The sequence below is a fragment of the Cryptomeria japonica genome, chromosome 10, assembly GCF_030272615.1.
Source record: "Cryptomeria japonica chromosome 10, Sugi_1.0, whole genome shotgun sequence".
Taxonomy (NCBI): Eukaryota; Viridiplantae; Streptophyta; class Pinopsida; order Cupressales; family Cupressaceae; genus Cryptomeria; species Cryptomeria japonica.
In genome coordinates, this window is record NC_081414.1 from 497,885,933 (window position 1) to 497,905,828 (window position 19,896).

Genomic DNA, 19,896 nt, shown 5'->3' on the forward strand with positions numbered 1-19,896 from the left:
AGAATTTGTGAATTCTTTTCCAAGATTTTTCGGGCCTCTTAGTTTTGCTGCAGATTTTCGAAAAAATTGTGTTCAAAAGTCCGTTTTGGACTGTGTTTATGCCGTGTAATGGGATTCTTCCTGTTCGAGTCTGTCTAGCGAGGGTTTTCGGCATTTTTCGGCGCGGCACAGACCCGCCATTTTTTTCTGCAACCTACAACTTGGTCAAACCCGCGTTTTTTGACTTTCGGCTAGGGTTTTGACCCTCCAGATTCAGTCGAAATTTTTTTCTGAGTACAGATTCGTGGTGGGTTTTTCGAGATCTCAATTGGGTCGTCGTCAGAATTTTCTAGGTGCCTCGATTTTCGAGCCAGCGGATCTAAATTCTGACAGCACATTCTTTCTGGGTTTTTCACAAGGATTTCTGGGTTGTCTTCAGATTTTTCTGGGTCAGCCAGGAATTTTTTTTGGGGAAATGTGCAAATGGCTTCTCTCACCAACCTGATGTTAGAAGCCAGTCAACGCTTTAATGGCCACAATTACAACATCTGGAAACAGCGTATGTTGACCATTTTTGAATATAGGCGTCTTGACCAACTTGTTTTGGGAAAAGAGCTCAGTCCTGGTACACCTGGTGCAGATCAAGATAAGTTTGATGAATGCAATCGGGAGGCAGTTATGCTTCTCAAACTCTCAGTGACTGATGATCAGTTACCGCAGATTCCTTCCGGCAAGACAGCTTCTGACATCTGGAAGCATCTGAAGGAATTGCATGAGACATCCGACAAGAGCCGAGCATTCTTTCTAAAGAATCAGCTGTTCTCCATTATGATGGACGAACGTATGTCCTTACAGGAACACCTCACGAGGATTAAGGACATTCAAGATCAGCTCGAAGCTATTGGTCGGACTATGGAGGAAGAAGACATGGTAGTAATCACTCTGAAAAGTCTTCCGAAATCGTATGAACACTTCATTGAGACCCTCAATATTACTTCCACTAATGTTGATCTGAAGTTTTCAGAATTGTGCACCAAACTTCTATAGCAGGATCGCTGGAAACAACAGTTTGGTAGTGGTACTACATCAGCCTCCTCGGAAAATGCCTTCACAGCTCAATCCTTTCAGAAGGATAAAGGCAAATTTCAGTCCTCTCAGTCTTCTCAGCAGAAAGGCTCTTCTCAGACACAGGATGGAGCTAAGAAGAAGAATGTGCAGTGCAATTACTATCACAAGTACGGCCATATGAAGAAAGATTGCCGTCAGAGGCTCGCTTCTGAACAAAAGAAGTAGGGAGGGTCACACCAGAAGGCGCATGTTGCTGAACATTCCGAGCAGAAGGAGTCTGCCTTTTATGCCTTTATGGCTAAGAGGTCTTCAGATCATGCCAGGTCTTCTGCTTGGTACATCGACTCTGGTGCATCACGTCACTTTTCTCATCGGCGTGACTGGTTTACAGACTTCTCCCCTTTCAGTGATTCCGTTGTATTTGGCGGAGGTGAGGAGTATACAGTTGTTGGCAGAGGCACTGTTCAGATATAGTTTGGTGGCAGGACTCTCATTTTTCTGAATGTGTACTATGTTCCTGGAATGGAACTTAATCTGCTCTCTGTCAGCCAGATTATGAGGAATTCTCCTCAACTAGATGTGGTGTTCAGTGCTCACAAGTGCTCCATCATTGATCGGGAGACTCGTCTTACTGTTGCTGTTGGTCTAGAGGATCATGGCCTATATAGGCTTCTTGACACTGGTGATTCTCCTGAAGTGGCTCTGGAAGCTCGTGTTTCTCCTCTCAGCACTTTGTGGCATCAGAGATATGGACATCTCAACATTCAGTATCTCTCTCAGCTATCTCGGGAGGGACTTGTTTCAGGGTTACCTGATATTCAGACTCAGCATCTTGGAGTATGTGGCGCCTGTCAAGCTGGCAAACAGCATCGGACTTCATTCACACATGGAAAGTCTTGGCGCGCATCTAAGGTACTTCAATTACTTCATGTTGATATTTGTGGTCCTATGAATACATCTTCTGTTACTGGTTGCAAATACTTTTTGCTTATTGTAGATGATTTTAGTAGAAAGATGTGGGTGTACTTTCTTAAACATAAATCAGATGTATTTAGTATCTTTCAGAAGTTTAAGTCCTTTGTTGAAAAAGAGTCTGGACATAGTATCATTACTCTTAGGACAGATAACGGGGGGGAATTTTGTTCTTCTGCATTCTCCAACTTCTGTGATACCCATGGCATCAAACGCCAATTGACTACACCCTACACTCCTCAGCAAAACAGTGTTGTCGAGCGTCGCAATCGTACGGTTGTTGAGATGGCTCGCTCTATGTTACAACACAAGAGTGTTCCGAATAAGTATTGGGCTGAAGCAGTGTTTACTGCTGTCTACCTACTTAACCGTTCTCCTACTCAGGCTGTTAAGGGGAAGACTCAAGAAGAGGTCTGGTCTGGTCTGAAGCCGAAGATCAGCCACCTGAAGGTTTTTGGCTCTGTTGCCTACGTTTGGATTCCAGATGCTAAGCGCTCCAAGTTGGATTTCAAAAGTCAGAAACTCATGATGACAGGATACAGTGATCACCATAAGGCCTACAGACTGATAGATATAGACACTGAACGTCTTATCTTCAGTCGTGATGTTGTATTTGATGAAGACAGAGGATTTTTTCAGTCCCCTTCTTCTGAGCAGAGTTCTGAGGATCAGCCTCACAGTGTTCTTATTCCATTAGGTTCGCCTGATGGGAGGGATGATGCAGAATCTATTTTCGATGATGCACTACTTGAGTTCCCTCCGGAGAACAATCCTCCTCCTGCTCCTGATCCTGAGCCTCTTCCAGCTCCTCCAGATGTTCGCACTTCTACTCTCCGGCCTAAATGGTGGGCCAAGACCATTGGTGATCTCAGGGATACTGAGCTCATTGAGGGTAGAACCTCCCGTAATAAGAGCAAACAGCAGCATACAGTCAATTTTGCTCTCATGGCTAACATACACAGTGTTTTTGAGCCTCAGACATACTCAGAGGCTAAAGGTATACCTGAGTGGGAACAGGCTATGGAAGCTGAGTTCCAGAGTCTTCAGAAGAATCACACTTGGGCCCTTTCTGATCTTCCTTTAGGGAAGAAGCCCATTAGCTGCAAATGGGTGTACAAAGTAAAATACAAAGCTGATGGAACCCTAGACAAGTATAAGGCTCGTCTTGTTGCTCGTGGGTTCTCACAGAAAGAAGGCATTGACTACGAGGAGACTTTTGCTCCTACAGCCAAAATGAGTACCATACGGCTCGTTCTTGCCTTGGCAGCCCAGTTCAGTTGGAAAGTCCATCAAATGGACGTCAAAAGTGCTTTTTTGAATGGTGACTTACAGGAAGAAGTCTACATGACGCAACCCCCAGGATTCAAGGTTGCTGGTCAAGAACAGAAGGTCTGTAGACTAGTCAAAGCACTCTATGGTCTGAAACAAGCTCCTCGGGCTTGGTACATGAAAATTGATAAGTACTTGACAGATCATAACTTTCAGCGGAGTCCATCTGATGCAAACTTGTATATCAAGCATTCTAGTAATGATATTCTGTTTGTGGTTGTCTATGTGGATGACTTAATCATTACTGGCAGTTCAGCACATTTGATCATTGGGATCAAACAGGATTTGTGCCGCACCTTTGATATGACAGATTTGGGACTTCTACATTACTGCTTAGGAGTTGAAGTCTGGCAGACTGAGAACAGTATCTTTCTCTCTCAGTCCAAGTATGCCAGAAGTCTTGTGGACAGGTTCAGAATGCAGGATTGCAAACCTGCCTCTACTCCTATGGAACCCGGGCTCAAACTTTCAGCTCAGTCATCTTCACTAGTTGTGGATGAATCTCTGTTCAGGCAACTAGTGGGCAGCCTCATCTATCTTACTGCCACTAGACCTAACATCAGTTTTTCAGTGAGCTACATTTCACGTTTCATGACAGCTCCCAAGGCTGATCATTGGATAGCAGCGAAGCGTGTGCTGCGTTATGTGAGTGGCACTCCTGATTATGGACTTCTGTACACTCGGAGTTCTGATCCTATACTCAGTGGTTACACAAATTCTGACTGGGCAGGTTCGGTTGATGACCGAAAGTCTACAGCAGGGTATGTGTTTAGTTTGGGATCTGGTGCTGTCACATGGACTAGTAAGAAGCAGCAGGCAGTGGCTCTCTCCTCGACAGAAGCAGAGTATCGGGGAGCAGTTAAGGCATCTTGTGAGGCGGTTTGGCTTCGACGAATGCTTGCGGATATGCATGTCTCCTAGGCAGGTCCTACTCCCTTGTTCTGTGATAATCAGGGAGTGCTCAAACTCGCCAAGAATCCAGTCTTCCATGAAAGAACCAAGCATGTGGAAACTCATTGTCACTATATTCGACAGCTGGTTGAAGACGGATCCATCCAGTTGCTGTATGTTCCTACCTCGGAGCAGCCAACAGATATCTTCACCAAGCCCCTTGGTCCTGATAAATTTATAAAATTCAGGGGGTCTATAGGTGTAGTTAATAGATTGAGCATTAAGGGAGGGTAATAGAATATTAAAATAATGTTAATTTTAGTATTAATGCTCAATAGTGTATATTCTTTTTTAGTTAGATCGTCTTCGATCTTCTCAGCAGTTTCTTATTAGAAACTTGCTATTCTTGTAAATATCCTTGTATTATTTATGAGCGTCTTGCTCATTCTGTTAATACATCAATTCTTTGAAATCCATTGCGTGTCTCGCATTGTTTTAGAGAAGGCATCCTTATTGGTGTAGAATCTGTCCAGTCTAGAAAAAATCCTGCTCCCACCTTTTTGGTAATTGCACCAAGTAAACCAGATTCCTTTGTAAGATTGTTTTAAGCTATCCAAGAGGTCAAAAAGTCTCTTGATACCTTTCAGTCTTTCCCAATGTAGCTTCTCTCCCCCTCTCCATTCAACATTGGCTCCCCCTAGCTTATCATCCTTGTGTTCAACCATGTTAAAATCTCCCCCCAAGATCCACGGGATATCTGGTAGGGATGCAAGCCATTGCCAGAGGTCGGATCTATCCCTGTAGTCATTGGGAGCATACACAGTGCAAAGCCCAAAGGTGGAATCGCCATCCCTAAAGGTAACCCATACAACCCTATTGTAGGGGGAGATCCCTGAGCAAAGGATAGAATTTCTCCACTTGGGGTTGTTAAGAATAGCAGCCCCCCCTTTGCCTTTCTCATGCTTAGTGCAAAATCTGAGAGAATCTCTCCACACAAAATTAAGATTGATCTCCAATGAGAAGCTAATGGCTTTAACTTCTTGCAACAAGGCAAAGCCCAAGTCCTTGTGTTGGTTAAACATCCTTCTCACCACATATTTCCTATTGGGGGACTCCAACCCCCGGATATTCCAGGATAAGCACTTCATGGTAACCAATCAATTAATTATCATTCTTGTCAGCTTTAAAGCTGCTAAAACACTTGGGGAAGCTGGATTTCCGGTTGGACTTTTCATACAGTGGATAGTGCTTATTCTTAGAGCCTAGGGGCCTGCCTCTCTTCCTTCTAGTGACGGCTTGAGCCTCAGAAATCTCCTCATCCGGATTACCTTTGTCCCTAATCCCTTCACCACTAGTGATCGAAAATTTGGATCTCAACTCAGCCTCAATCTCAGACTCATGAATATCTACTGAGGAGGCTTCCTCAGGGGTATCATTCTCAGAAAAACCTAACTCAGAAGGGCAATTAGGCTTGGTATTGTCAATCATTGGTTCAGCTGAGATAACCTCATAGAAGACATTGTCATCATCAACAAGGGGAATTAGATTTCATAGGGAGAGAGCCTGAAGAGACAATGGTTTGAGAGAAGTATAAGATTTTTTGAAAAAATCGGATTTAAAAAAAAAAAAAAACAATAAAAATTGTAGAAAAGCGGAAAACTATTTTGAAAAAAAACTTGGGCATTTACATAGCATAGAGATACAGAGAGCAAATAAAATAGAGTTTAACCCATGAATTGTAGAAAATAATTTTTTGTTGTTTATATTCATATTGCTGATTACATAGGCAAATATTCGGCTAACTTTTTAAGAGGGCAGTCACTAGATAGTTGTCTAAATCTGAGATCAAATATTAGCCAAGTCTATGAAGTAACTGAGATCAAAACTTAACAGACAACAATTCAGCTACTGTTAGGAATTTAGTAAAAGTGGAAGCCATTTTGAAGTGATCCAAGAATTTCATTGTGATTGAGGCAAGGAGTTTTGTAGGGTTAATTTAATATTTTAGAAAGCTTATCAAATCATATTCCACAATTGTATTGGTTTTTTTATTTAATCATAGCACCAAAAATCATTTGGGGAAAAAATTGGCAAATGAAAAGTATAAGATTTTTTGAAAAAATGGGTAAAAAATTGGATTTTTAAAAAATTATAAAAAATTGTAGAAAAATAGACACAAACTACCTTTTTAAAAAAAACTTAAGGGCATTTCCATAGCATAGAGATATAGAGAGTAAACAAAATAGAGTTTAACCCATGAGTTGTAGAAAATAGATTTTTGTTGTTTATATTCATATTGCTTATTACATAGGCAGATATTCAGTTAACTTTTTAAAAGGACAATCACCAAATACAACAAATAGTTGTCTAAGTTTGAGATCAAAGATTAGCTAAGTCTATGAAGTAGTTGAGATAAAAAATTATCAAACAGTGATCCAGCTTTTGTTAGGAATTTAGTAAAAGTGGAAGCCATTTTGAAGTGATCCAAGACTTTCATTGTGATTGAGGCAAGGAGTTTTCTAGGGTTAATTCAATATTTGAGAAAGCTTATCAAATCATATTCCACAATTGCAATGCTTTATATTCCCTTATGACAATTGGTTAGTCTTTTATATGGGGTAGAATTCAACAAAAGGCATTTGTTTAGTTGAAGTAAAAGATTAGCAAGTCACTACTTTTGGCAATACCTAGCTTGCAACTACTATTTTAAGTAGAGACAAATTTAAATGATTATGTGTTGGAGGCTGTTTTATTACAAGTATGTAAGCTTGTTTGTTGTCATTCAGATTTATTTCATAGAGCATTTTGGATATATTGCTCACATAATGAATTGTATGTCTTTGTTTGAGCAAAAATTAACTATATCAATTATAAATGATACATCATATTATCTATATCTATATATATTATATGTCTTTAGATGTGTAAGAATTTGCTATAGCTCTGATACAATGTGAGAATTTACCTATAACAACCAAAGATCTAGAGGCCAATGAAAAGCACAAAAGCAAGAGAGAAATAATATCTGACAAGAACAAATTGTATTCTCATCAATGATGCAATAAGATGAATTCGATTACAATCAAATGGATTGGATAGAAATTACATACAATGTAAATGAGCCTATTTATAAAGGCAAGGCTATGAGAGCACACAATCATGACATGTGGCTCAATGAGATGCAAGGGTAGGTAGGAGAAATAATAAAATATTCCACTAAAGGTGGATCACCTACCTGTTGATGTGTTTTTTATGCACATGCGAACACAGAATAAAATACCTAAAGGTACCTTATCCTCTCTTGAATAAAGTCTCTGAATGCTGAAGATGTCGTGAAAAGGATCAATTGGGATGACTTAAAGGTTCTTTGTATGTAGGATCTCTACATGTGGATAAGCTCTTTGTGGTATGATGTGATTTGCTGGAATCACAAGGGGACTTACACTTGATGACCTAAACGTCTGATTTGCTTTGAATATTGCTGGAACATAGGATTTTACTGGCTTAGATTTGAAAAAAAAAGAAAAAGGACGAGGGCGAGGAAAGGATCTAATTCTAACACTAAGAATGTAGGAGCAATGAATGATCTTTGATGAAATTCTAACTAAGTCTTGTTTTGACATCCCAGGACCATCTCCACAAGATTAGTGCGATCTTCGAAGGAAAGCTTTATGATGTTCAGATCATTGCTACAAGCATAGACACGATCAGGTTGATGCATATCAGTGAAGAAGCGACAATTGAAGTTAAGCTTAAGCTGAATGATTCCAGTTGACTACACAAGGCAAGTCTGCAATCAACAAACTGCTAGTAGTATGGATATACAAATTTCACCATCAATCAAACACATTTCTTCCACTCATCTAATAACATGAAATTAAATCTGAGAAGTATAGAGACCATGCAAATTGTTGAATCGACCCATAGATTTCACCATTTCTTCAATGAAGTTTACAAGCTTTTTACAACAACATCTTGGCAACAATCTTTGCCTTCTCTTTCTATTCTACTTTAATTGCTATTCTATCAATTGCCTATTCACTATGTCTAACTATTCACCTTCTAACTACTGACTATTGACTAACTATTTACCCACTATTTTTCCACTACTAACTAACTACCTTCTATTAGCCTTTACAAATGAAGAGCCGGGGTTTATATAGTGCCCTTAATACAATTCAATGGCTAAGATCAATTTGAGATCAATGGCCAAGATTCTACAATGAAAACCCTAATTAGGGTTTGTTACAACAAACTCAATTCTGACCAATGAAATAATTGTATTAATTGGACACATGTCTTCTTTGGAATATTTGACCAATGGATAGCTGGGGTAGGTGCATCGAAGTTTGTGCCACCTTTAATGAGTCAGGTACATTGAATCTAGACATGCTGAGGTGGACCAACCCGACTGGAGGAGTGATGACTAGGATGCCACCTTGTCTGATACTTGCAACTTGGTAGATATCCAATTCGATGATGCTGAGAAGCTAGCTTTAATTAATTCATCTGAAACTATCTGCTTCTTCAACAAACCCTTGCTCTGACTTCTTTTGTCTTTGATGTGCAGGATGATGATGTACCTCGCCCTGGAATGCTGGATTGGAAGAGGTTATTCCTGATGATGCTTGACCGAAGGAGGCCGTCCTTGTCGATGCTAGTCAGGAGGAGGTCGCCCTTGTCCTTGCCCGATCTTCTTCGTTGAGAGTCTGCTAAGTAATAGATCCTTCGGCTTTGGGTGGTTATTTGAAACCTACACAAAAACTTAAAATTAGTCTTTGAGTATCATACATTAAAGCATAGAATTTAAGACCTTTCAAGGGTATAACTTAAGATATTAATTTGAAAAAGACATGATAAATCGAGAATTATACATTTTCAAATTAATTATGAATGGAAATTGGATTTTCAAGACTTAGACTTTACAAAATTGCTATGAAATCACAATAAGTCTTGAATAAGAACTTCAAAAAAATGATTCTTCATACCTCCTCCTTGAATGCTTAACTATGAACCTTGAAAAAATGGAAAAAGAAGATCAGACTTGGCTGGATGAGGATTGAATTGCTTGGCCTTCTTGGATGAATTATGTCTTGATCAACCTTCAAAAGAACGTCACCTTCACTAGCCTCCAACACTTAGTAAATTCTGGAAATTTAGCCTCCAACCTGCTGGATTTCGCTCCTCCAATCTGCTCCTCTAAATTCGCATAAGAAGGAATGAAAGAATGATTTGCATTTGCTACAACACCCCTCTCTTATATAGGGCGCTCACCCTAATTAACCATGAGGCCGACCTAGGTTTTTAGTAATAAAATAAGATAAAATCCCACCTAAAAGGAGGCCGACTTGCTTGTAAAAGCAAATAAATGCTCTTGAGCGCTCACCTTTTATTTTTTTTTAAATTTTAAAATTAATTTCAAGGCCCAAAGGTGGATTTTTCATTTATTTTAAGGCTTAGAATTTAATTAATCAAATTATGAATGCCTTAATTTATGCGAACTTGCTTTAGTCTTCCAAATGTCTTGAAATAGGCAAATTTAATGAAAGGCTATAGGCTAGCTTAGGAATGTTAAAGCTTGATCAAGACTCCTTAAGCATCGAGATATCCAAAGTGATGGTTTGAACCCCTTGTCTAGACTTGCTCACTTGATAAAATTGAAATTTTCTCAACCAATATTTGCAAATTTCCATGTCTTTGTATTCTCAATCTTGCAATTTGCCTTAGACTCAATCAAACAAGGTTGAATAATAGATTTTTTGATATTTTCGCCTTGGACCCTCTGGAAGGGTCAGGAGCGAATTTTCTCATTTGGGCTCAATTCCTTCTATTTTCACCTTGTCCCATACTTGCCTTAGCAAAACTTGATAGCAAAGAGTGATTTTGAGAAAATTCGCTCTGGACCCTTTGGAAGGGTCAGGAGCGATTTTTCATTCTTGACCAAAAATCATCATTTTTCCAACTTGAAACTTCTTCGCAAGGTAGGTTTTCATCTTTCATCATGCTAGGAATAAAGTCTCATGTCCAAGGAAGGCCAAAAATGTGGTTATGAGGAATTTCGCTCTGGACCCTTTGGAAGGGTCAGGAGCGAAATTGCCTTCCTTGTCCAAAATTCATCACTTTGCATGCTTCCAAATCTTTAAATGATGTCCAATCTTTACTCCAAGAGACCCTGCATATCACAATTTAGCCAAAATTAGTGAAAAATGAGCATTAAATAAGATTTTCGCTCTGAACCCTCTGGAAGGGTCAGGAGCGAAATCTTCATTCTAGGCCAAATTGCTTAGTCTTTAAGTTTCAAACCATTCCACAAGACAAGGTTAGATCATTTTCAAGGCCAGGAACTGGATTGCAAGCTCAAACAAGGTGGCAAATGAAGTTTATGATGAATTTCGCTCTGGACCCTTTGGAAGGGTCAGGAGCAAAATTCCTCTTCCAGGCTAGAATCCATCATTTTCTTCAAGGTTTTCAATCATTTCCAATTTTCCCTTCAAAATGCCTTGCAAATCAAAATTTGGTCAAATAAGGCAAGAAATGAGTCCTAGGTTGATTTTCGCTTTGGACCCTCTGGAAGGGTCAGGAGCGAAATTTGACTTTTTGAACTCTCCGTCAGGATCATTTTATGGAATATAACATTTAAGTATAAGTGACATTTCTTATACTTTAAGTTATATTCCATATATACTTTCAGGATGTTTGAGAGTGGTTTCAGACCTCCAGGAGTTATATTGCAAAATCTAGTTTTTGGAGGGTTCTTCAGTTTTCCAGACTTAGCCAAATTTCAGGATCAGGACATTCTAGACTTAGCCAAATTTCAGGATCAGGACATTCCAGACTTAGACAAATTTCAGGATCAGGACATTCCAGACTTCATCACTCACCAACTTGACCTAACTCAAGCAGAACCTGCTATCCAGGTGATCCCCTTGGCGACACTCGAAAGCTAAAGGCTAATAGACAAAACCCTAAAAGACCTAGAAAACAAACCCTAGAAAGCAAAAAGCAGGGGTCCCCATTTGCAATGGGGTGATGTGTGAATACGTCACAACACTACCGAAGGTGAAATTTGATTAGGAAATATTTTTTTTGTAATTATGAGACATAATTTACACCAACAGGACATTTAGTGTCATTGTAAAAACACTCTGTTGGTGAGGCAGCCAAGGTTTAAATCCCCGTTGGGCCATTGAGCTCACAGACCTTCTGCCTTCATTGGGCCGTTGAGCTTGTGGGTTTGAACAAGTGAAGTGTGGGGAATGATGACCCCCAGAGATGGCCTTGTGGGAAGAGATCCTCTCTAAGTGGTCTCTCTGGGATCGAACCAAGCTAAAAAATCGAGTTTCCTCCATCAAAATAATATATATATATATATATTAAAAATTAAATATGTACATTATAAATTTTACATTTTTTTAAATTTATAGTTTATTATATAACTATTACTAGATATTCATAGTCTATAATAGTTTAAATTTTAAAACTACTTTATAATGTTAATTATAAACTATAGGGGTTCGCTCCTTCCTTGTCGAAGTGCCATCTATAATAGTGCATGATAGTATTAATTTTAAAGCTAGTGTACAATATTAATTATATACTTGTTCGCAGCGGAATCCATGGGGCGGGGTGTGCATAGAGCTTAGTCATAATGAAGCTGCGATTTAGAGCAAATTTGCTAGCTGCTTCGATGGTATCTCATATGCCCTTCATGATTTAGGATGATTGAGGCCCTTTCAAATTTGGGTGATGACAACCATTGCTTCTCCCACTCCTTTATTTAGGGATTTTTAGAGGTTGGAAAGAAAACTAAGGGACAAAATAACAAATTGTTTCAAACGTTGATTCCACATTGACTCTGATTTTATCTTGGATCGGCCCTATTTCTGAGCAATTCAGTAATTTCATGAGTACTTTAGGGTTTTGCGAGTTTTTACAACGATTTATTTCACTTTTTTGCCATTTTTTGGGGTTCTTAACATGATTTTATTGCAATTTATGTTAATGTTAGAACCAGAAAAGTAAGACACATAAATTTGAAACTTAGAAAAATCTCACAAGAACAAGATACACAAAATTTTATCTTGGGAAAACCCTCCACCTAAGGGTGAAAAACCCAGCCACACCAAAAATCAACCTTTATTAAAGACACAAAAAAATTTATCTTGGGAAAACCCTCTACCTAAGGGTGAAAAACCCAGCCACACCAAAAATCAACCTTTATTAAAGACACAAATCTGATACAATGCTCTCAAGCTTAATCAAGCAAGATTGTTAACACTTAACAATCAGCACTATAAGTCGATAACATCTCAGAACAACTGAAAGCTTCTACACTACAGTCAGCACAGATGATCACATATTAATATAGACTCTCTCTTGAGAACTTCACCCCCCACTAAAGCACAAACAACAACATTGCTTTTTTAAAGAGAAGACAAGGCTCGAAATATATCTTGTCGGAGGTAGAGGGAAGGCCAAAAGACACCATAAGCTTATCAGCAGTTACATAAACCACATAGACAATCTTTATATCGGATGAAATGCGAAGAGGAAAGAAACCGCTGCCAGCACGCATGAGGCTCCCACGAAGCTGCAAGTCATACATGCAGGTCGGTGACAGTTAACAAGAAACCGGAAACTCTTCCAGCTAAGAAGAAACCCATAAATGCAGAGATCAATATCTTCGAACAAAGACGAACTGATAAAATTAAGGCATGATATCAACAAAAAGGTTGTACAACCATTGCAAGAAAAATAAAATCTCCTGCAGCGTATGCAAACATTAACAATTTAAACATTAAAAAATGTTGAAAATTGGGTCAATGATTTTTTCGTGAATCGGAATTTTTTCGGGGAATAAATCAGTTGGCTCTAGGATTCGGGATTGATCGGGTATAATTGTGATTTTTCGTAGACTATTAATCGGGTATGTATGTGTGTGTGTGTATACATATATATACATATACACACATACATATATATATGTGTGTGTGTGTGTGTGTGTGTGTGTGTATGTATAAATATGTGTATATATATGTATGTATGTTTTTGTATCGACGAACCCATCCCCCAAATTTTCTTTTACCAAATCCACAAACCGAACCTAACTAGTACTAGGACCGGTGACTTAATCTCCAAGACAACCTCAAATAATAGTCATTACAATAATAACATTTTTTTGTTATTTATGTTGGTTTAGTTACAAAACAAGGGAACCAACTTAGTACACAAACACATTCAATTGTTGTTTAGTGTGGGAGAGGATTGTTGAACATGTTCACTGCTTTGGGCTTTTTGCCCTCCAGCCTTTCTCCCCATTGCCAAAGTATTTAGAATATGTAATGTCCTATAAGTCACTCCATTTTTCAAAATTCTTACCAATCTGAGGATTAGCCTAGTTACAACTCACTCATGCATTTATGTCAAGTAGGTTAAGGCTATCACAATTATTCTTTAATTATATTTTTTATTTTTATAGTTTACTGTATTTGACCTGTGGTATTTTGGTCTTCTCGAAGATGAAAACATTGAGTATTCACTAATCTAATGACTTTTTTTTGTCATACCTACTTACCACACAAACACCATTAAACTTTATTAATGACTTACAGTCACTCTTGTTATACATTTTTTATTGATGCAGGAATAACCTAATAACAATTTACTCATGCATATATGTTTAGTAGGTGAAGGCATTCACATGTACTTTTAATCATATATATATATATATTTTTGATTTGACCTATATGGTTTTTAAGTCATCTTCAAGTTGACTTAAATGGTTAGTCATGACATGAATGACATTTTTAATCATTTATGTTGGTAATCATTCTAAGGGAAAGTGACCCTTCTAACACAAACAACCATTTGCTAGTAGCGGATAGGAATGGTGAATTCATCTACTGCTTTAGGCTTTTCATTCTTTAGCATCTTTTCTTTGGCAAAGTTCTTAGAGCATGTAATGTTCTGTAAGCTACTCTTGTCTCATAATTCTTATCATTGAGAGATTAACCCAATTACAATCCACCCATTCATTAATGCTAAGTCATTTTGGTAATGGTTATGTCAGTAAAATACTAAAATGTATAAATCAAGGTCTGAATGTAAGCATAAAAGTCAAATGCAGCTGTTATCTTTTGTATTTTGTTAATGCAAAAATCTTATATAATCTCATACACTGGTATCTGGCATAGTAAAAATACAGTTTTTTTTCCTGCTTAAAACAAAATGGAAAACTCATTAGTGACGTTAGGTATATGGCTGGTGTTTTTTGGTTTTCAATTCTTGTTAATAGAATTGCCAAAAAGGCATTGATTTTATTTGATGTTAATCCTGTAAACGAACAAACTTTAATTTTGCATTTCTTTTTTCTTAATTCTTTCTATTCCTTAGTGAGGTATTTTTCTTTTTGAAGGCTGCTGGAGTTCTTGCTCAAATTGAAAAGGTCAACCGCAAGCGACAGGGTATTGAGGTGGGTAGGTTCATTAAGTTTTTTTATTTTTTATTTATTTTGAGTGAGGAAAGAATTGCTGTACTCATATTTGGCTGGATTTCTTACATTGATTTGTACATAATTTTTATTAACTACTGAAAGTTCGGGATGCCATTTTATTTGTTTTTCTTTAGTGGACGACTGAGGAGGAGGAAGAATTTAAAGCAAAGGTGGTAGAAAGTTATGAAAGAGAAGGAAATGCATACTATGCAACTGCAAGACTTTGGGATGATGGCATAATTGATCCTGCTGATACAAGAAAGGTTTTAGGTTTGGCTTTGACTGCTACAAGGCAAGATACTCCAACAAGAACAACTTATGGAGTCTTCAGGATGTAAATTAGAAGATGTTTGTTACAAATACTCAGATGATGGCAAGACATCAATAAAGCATGTTATATTTAAAGAATTTGAAAGAGTAATCAAGAGCATGGAAATTTTCTCAATGACAATTTCATAAATAGGTTGTTATGAGAAATGAGATACAAAGGCTCCAGTCAAATACAAATCTTTTTTCCCTTTTTAAAATTGGACAAACATCAGACTCGTACATTGTTATTTATTTGTTAATAAATCGCTAATCATCATTGCCTGTCTGTCCTTTTTCAACCACCAATTTGAAGAAATTACAAGTGTATATGTACACTTTGACAAACTAATACATGTATGTCACATTGTCATGTGCTAACTTAATGGAAAATATTTAACCCTGCTGCTTTAGACATGGTATCAAGGCAGTAAATATGGAAGATCTTTAAGAAGGAAATCCATGCTTCATGCATCAGGGCAGTGAATACATTGTTGTCTCCTTTCATTATATGGTATGAAAGCTTTTGTTTGACCATTGTCATGCAAGGTAAGAAGCATGTAGCAACTTTCTTGACTTGTCTGTAACAGGATATATTTAGCCTATTCCACATCTTTTGTGGCAGACACCATTTAATTCACTAAAGGAGACACAAGCCAACCTAGTAAATTAAATTCTTTTGAGGTGAAGGCAAAGGCTAGTTAGAGGAGCACGATCAGAAATAAATCTGAGCTACTTCCTAGGGGCCTTTAAATAGAGTAAAATCATAGTTACACTATATGGTGTGTCTTGATGGAGGCAAAATGTTGCACCCTCGTTTCAATAAAGTAATTTGAAAGTTATCCACAATTCGCAATATCTTTTTGATGTGGCAAGAAGACTAGTTGAACTAGCAGTGATCTTGGAAATTGGATCCATGCAATCATGAATAATAATATAACAGTATTCAATAATTACTGGTGATAAGCTTCATGGAGTAATCTAAGCAAGGTCATTTTATGCTTAGGGTTTAGAAAGAGAGCTAGTCTTTGTCAGTGATTGTGATGGAAAATTGTATATTCGATACAGTATGATTAGAGCAGCACAGTAAGCATGTTAATGGATTCTATATTTGACTTGTTGGTCATGGCTCAATTGATTGATCTTGGAAATGATTTAAGAATTGAAAGGCAAGGATTCACTTGCAATACATCGAGAATGCATTAGTATGTAAACGGTACCAATTGTCATGGAGCTGCACTCAGCAACCTCGTGCGGCACTGCCAATGCGACTTAACTCAGCCTAAGAGGCCCCGATAAGCAACATCACAGACTACGCCTTCCTAGTGAGCTCAACTCACCCCATCAAGAACCAAGTTGGCCCAACATTCGCAACGGAGCAATCCCAACAAGTGTAACAATGCATAACATCATTTAGTGGAATAAAGTTCTCGAATCATTTTTGACTCATATCATGTCATCAAGTACTAAGCCTCGCGGACTTGAAGTCACAATGAAATTTGTCACCGCGGAACTGCCTACGTTGTCACTAAGTCGCGACTCAGTCTCACATAGTTCTAGATCGGCTTGCCCTAGCTCTGGGTTGTCAGTGTTCTTAATAACCCTTTGGCAAGGATCTCATCCCAGCACGCACTAGTTCTTGTGAAGCCCTTTCCAAGAGCTCAACCTCTCCCAACAAAATCCAAAACAGACTCTTGTTCCTAGGCCTTAGAACAGCTCTATAGTGCTTTGAGTAGAAGAACCTAGTACCATTGCAACTCAGCACTTGCGCTTTGCACAACTCAATGTACCCTAGGGACAAAGTAGTGTGCTCCATTTCTGGTACGCACAACATAGGGAGAATCCACACTGCGCACACCCTCATTGTCATGGCACCTTGGGTCATTGATCTTGGTCCAAGCGCTTGAGCACTTTCAAACCCCACCTGGGTTGTGATCCGCCACAACTTGTCTTGTAGTGCAACCCTGGGTAGAGCGACTCGCTTAGCAAGTCCAACTCCTTAAAACCTGATGCACCAAAGATTCAATCCGCCATGACAAGAGCCCTCGGCCTGTGCTAAGGGACTCACATTAATCAGCTTGTCCAATGCACCACCGATCATGGACAAGATCCACACCTAACCCAACTTGCATTTACAAGAGCATTATGCTCAAGTGGTGCCTAGGTTTGTTGCAGGCTTGGTCTACCAAGATTGAGTCCTTGTGAGATCCAACAATGCGTGGCCTCAAGCTCTCCTCGGCTCTTGCACCATCCCAACGCACATTAGAATAGTTTGCACTCTGAAGATCATACTCAACAACGCCTCAACTTAGCCCAAGGGAATAGCACATTGGAGCACACCATGACCCAAGTTAGATCGACATCCAGACTAGGTCACGGCTCACTCTGAGCATGCTCCGCTCCAACTAAGGTCAAGGGCCAATTTACTTAGCCCAAGTAGCAAGTGTGCACTCGATCGAATTGCAATACAAGCCTTGTGGCTCGACATAGTGCTATGCATAACTATTTTGTTCTATTAGATTTGGAGCCCCATGTAGAAGAAGAAGAAATTATTTTAACGTCCATGAGGCTAAATATAGCCTATGGGACAAACCCCTTCAAAAAATCAACTTCTACATTACAACTCTTTTTTTGTGCAACGTGGTGATGAGAACCCCTAGCTTCTCCACAAACCCCTCACTGAATAAATTATCCCAAGAGCTGTCTGCAAGTGTGTTTTCATAACTATCTCTATTGGCCTTGAAAGCGTCACATTCTAGAATGAATTGTTTTTTTGTTTCAACTTTACTTGAAGTGCAAAAAATGCACTCTTTCCTCCCAAGCTTTTTTTGGTCTTTTCCAACGTCCAATTTCACATTGAAGCCGATGAGAATTAGTTCTTAATTGAGCAATGAGGATTTTGGCTTTCCACAATATATTGGCCCCTATGTACGCCTTTTGATGGTGGTTACAAGAGGGGTTAAACTCCTCAATATAGTATTTTTTCTTTCTCCCTAACTCCTTACCCCAAGTACGCTTGTGGAACTTATCTATAACATAAGCCTTTATCGTCTTACTATTCGTGGGGCACATGTCCAAGTATATTTCCCATTTTCTAAACCATTTGCTATTTTGTCGCATTCAAGTCTTCTTTCTTTTGCATAGTGTGTCATTGAAGATGACCTTAGGCCATCAACCCTCTTCATTTTGCTCAATTTTTTTTCAAATAACTAATAAGTCTCGCCAAAGCGATTGCTTCCATAGGCGCAACCCTCACTTCACTCAACATGATATCATAGGGTACTAAACTTGTGAGTTTGAACTTGTTTGTAATCAAGTGTTTTTGGATCTGCTCAATTTGTTTCCATTGTAAATCAAAGGTGTTGTTGGCCCACACTTCGCAACCATAAAGTACAATCAGAAGCACTAAAAGCCCAAAGAGAGTTTGGGTAGTCTTCCAATCCCATAACTCTACCTCTCTGCACCTATTTTGAAAGACATAAAATGCTTTCCAACCTCCCAACATTCTCTTCTTTCTGCAACCTTCCCAACATAGATTTTTTGTTGAAGTCAATTCCGAGGTACTTGTAGTCTGCTACTTCTTCAAGAACATTGCCTTCAAAGAACTTATGCTGGTTATACTTTCTTTTGTTGGAGAAAACCATCACTTTCGTCTTGCTAATGTCGACTTGCATACCTACTGTCCTACAAAACTGCTCAAGAGAGTGTAAGTGCTCTTGTAAGCCAAGAGCAGACTTAGCAATCAAAATAATGTCATCTGTATACAAAAGGAGCCTTATCACAAACTCACCCAATTGAACACCATCACCTTCTTGAAGGTTTAACCATTCTTCAAATTTGTCAATGTATAAACCAAAAAGTGTAAGGGACAAAGGGCACCCTTGCTTGACCCCGATATCACTCCTAAAGCTTTCAGAGATGCCAACTGAAGTTTAAATTTTGACTTTAACCTCCTCTTACAACCTATGAATAGCTACTCTAAGATGTATAGGAACCCCTATTTCCTCCATTCTTTGTCAAAGCTTATCTCTAGGGATCGTGTCAAAAGCCTTTTTGAAATCCATAAAGCAACAAAAAGCTTCCTCTTTTTGCTCCCAAACTTTTTCAATGATGTGCCTTAGAGTAATACCATGATCGACTGTGGAACGCTTAGGTTTGAAACCTGCTTGCTCTTTAGCACGTTTATCACTTTTTTCTGCCCACATGTTGATTTTGTTTTCTATCATACTATCAAATAATTTCACAAACAAAATATTTACCATAATGGTTCTATAATTGGAGGGATTATTGACATCATCACTCTTGAAAAGAGAGATAGCTAAGCTAGTAGTCCAATCATAAGGGAACCCTTGTTGAATGATGTTATTGAAATTTTTTGTGATGTGAGGCGCAAGAATTTCCGTACCCCACTTTAGATACTCTACTTGAAGTTCAACTAGGTCTTTTATTTTTCGAGCAACCAACTTCTTGATACCCATCTTGATCTTTTGAATAGTGAAAAGCTTAATGGTGGTGTTGACCACAGGGGGGGAGGCAACCTATGAATCCTGCTCATAAAGCTGCTTTGCATAATCAAACCATTGAGATGATGTAATAGTGTTTTCAATTTGCCTCTTTCTCGACTGAAGTTCCTTCCAAAATAGTTTGGGGTTCTTTTTTCCAAGGAAGATTAACTCTTCCCTCCTTATGACCATTAAATCAACTTTTTTCTTTCTTAAAATCTGCTTGTAAACTTTGAGATTAATATGTTTATTATTTGTCTCTTTAAAAATTATCCTTGCTTTTTTGCATTCTTCATCAAACCAAGTATTGACCGGAAAGCAATTTGTTTCCGCTTTTCTATTCTTAGCTCTTTTACA

The 19,896-nt window shown here is 38.5% G+C and overlaps 1 protein-coding gene across 1 annotated transcript in view; it reads left to right on the plus strand.

Moving 5' to 3' along the window:
* Positions 1–15,326, plus strand: part of LOC131039419 (methylcrotonoyl-CoA carboxylase beta chain, mitochondrial) — a 147,942-nt gene extending 132,616 nt beyond the window's left edge. Inside the window, exons 9-10 of the mRNA XM_057972178.2 lie at positions 14,654–14,710; positions 14,866–15,326. Coding sequence (XP_057828161.1) covers positions 14,654–14,710; positions 14,866–15,069 — 261 coding nt within the window. The 3' untranslated portion in view covers positions 15,070–15,326. The remainder of the gene's footprint in view (positions 1–14,653; positions 14,711–14,865) is intronic.
* The last annotated feature ends 4,570 nt before the right edge of the window (positions 15,327–19,896 follow it).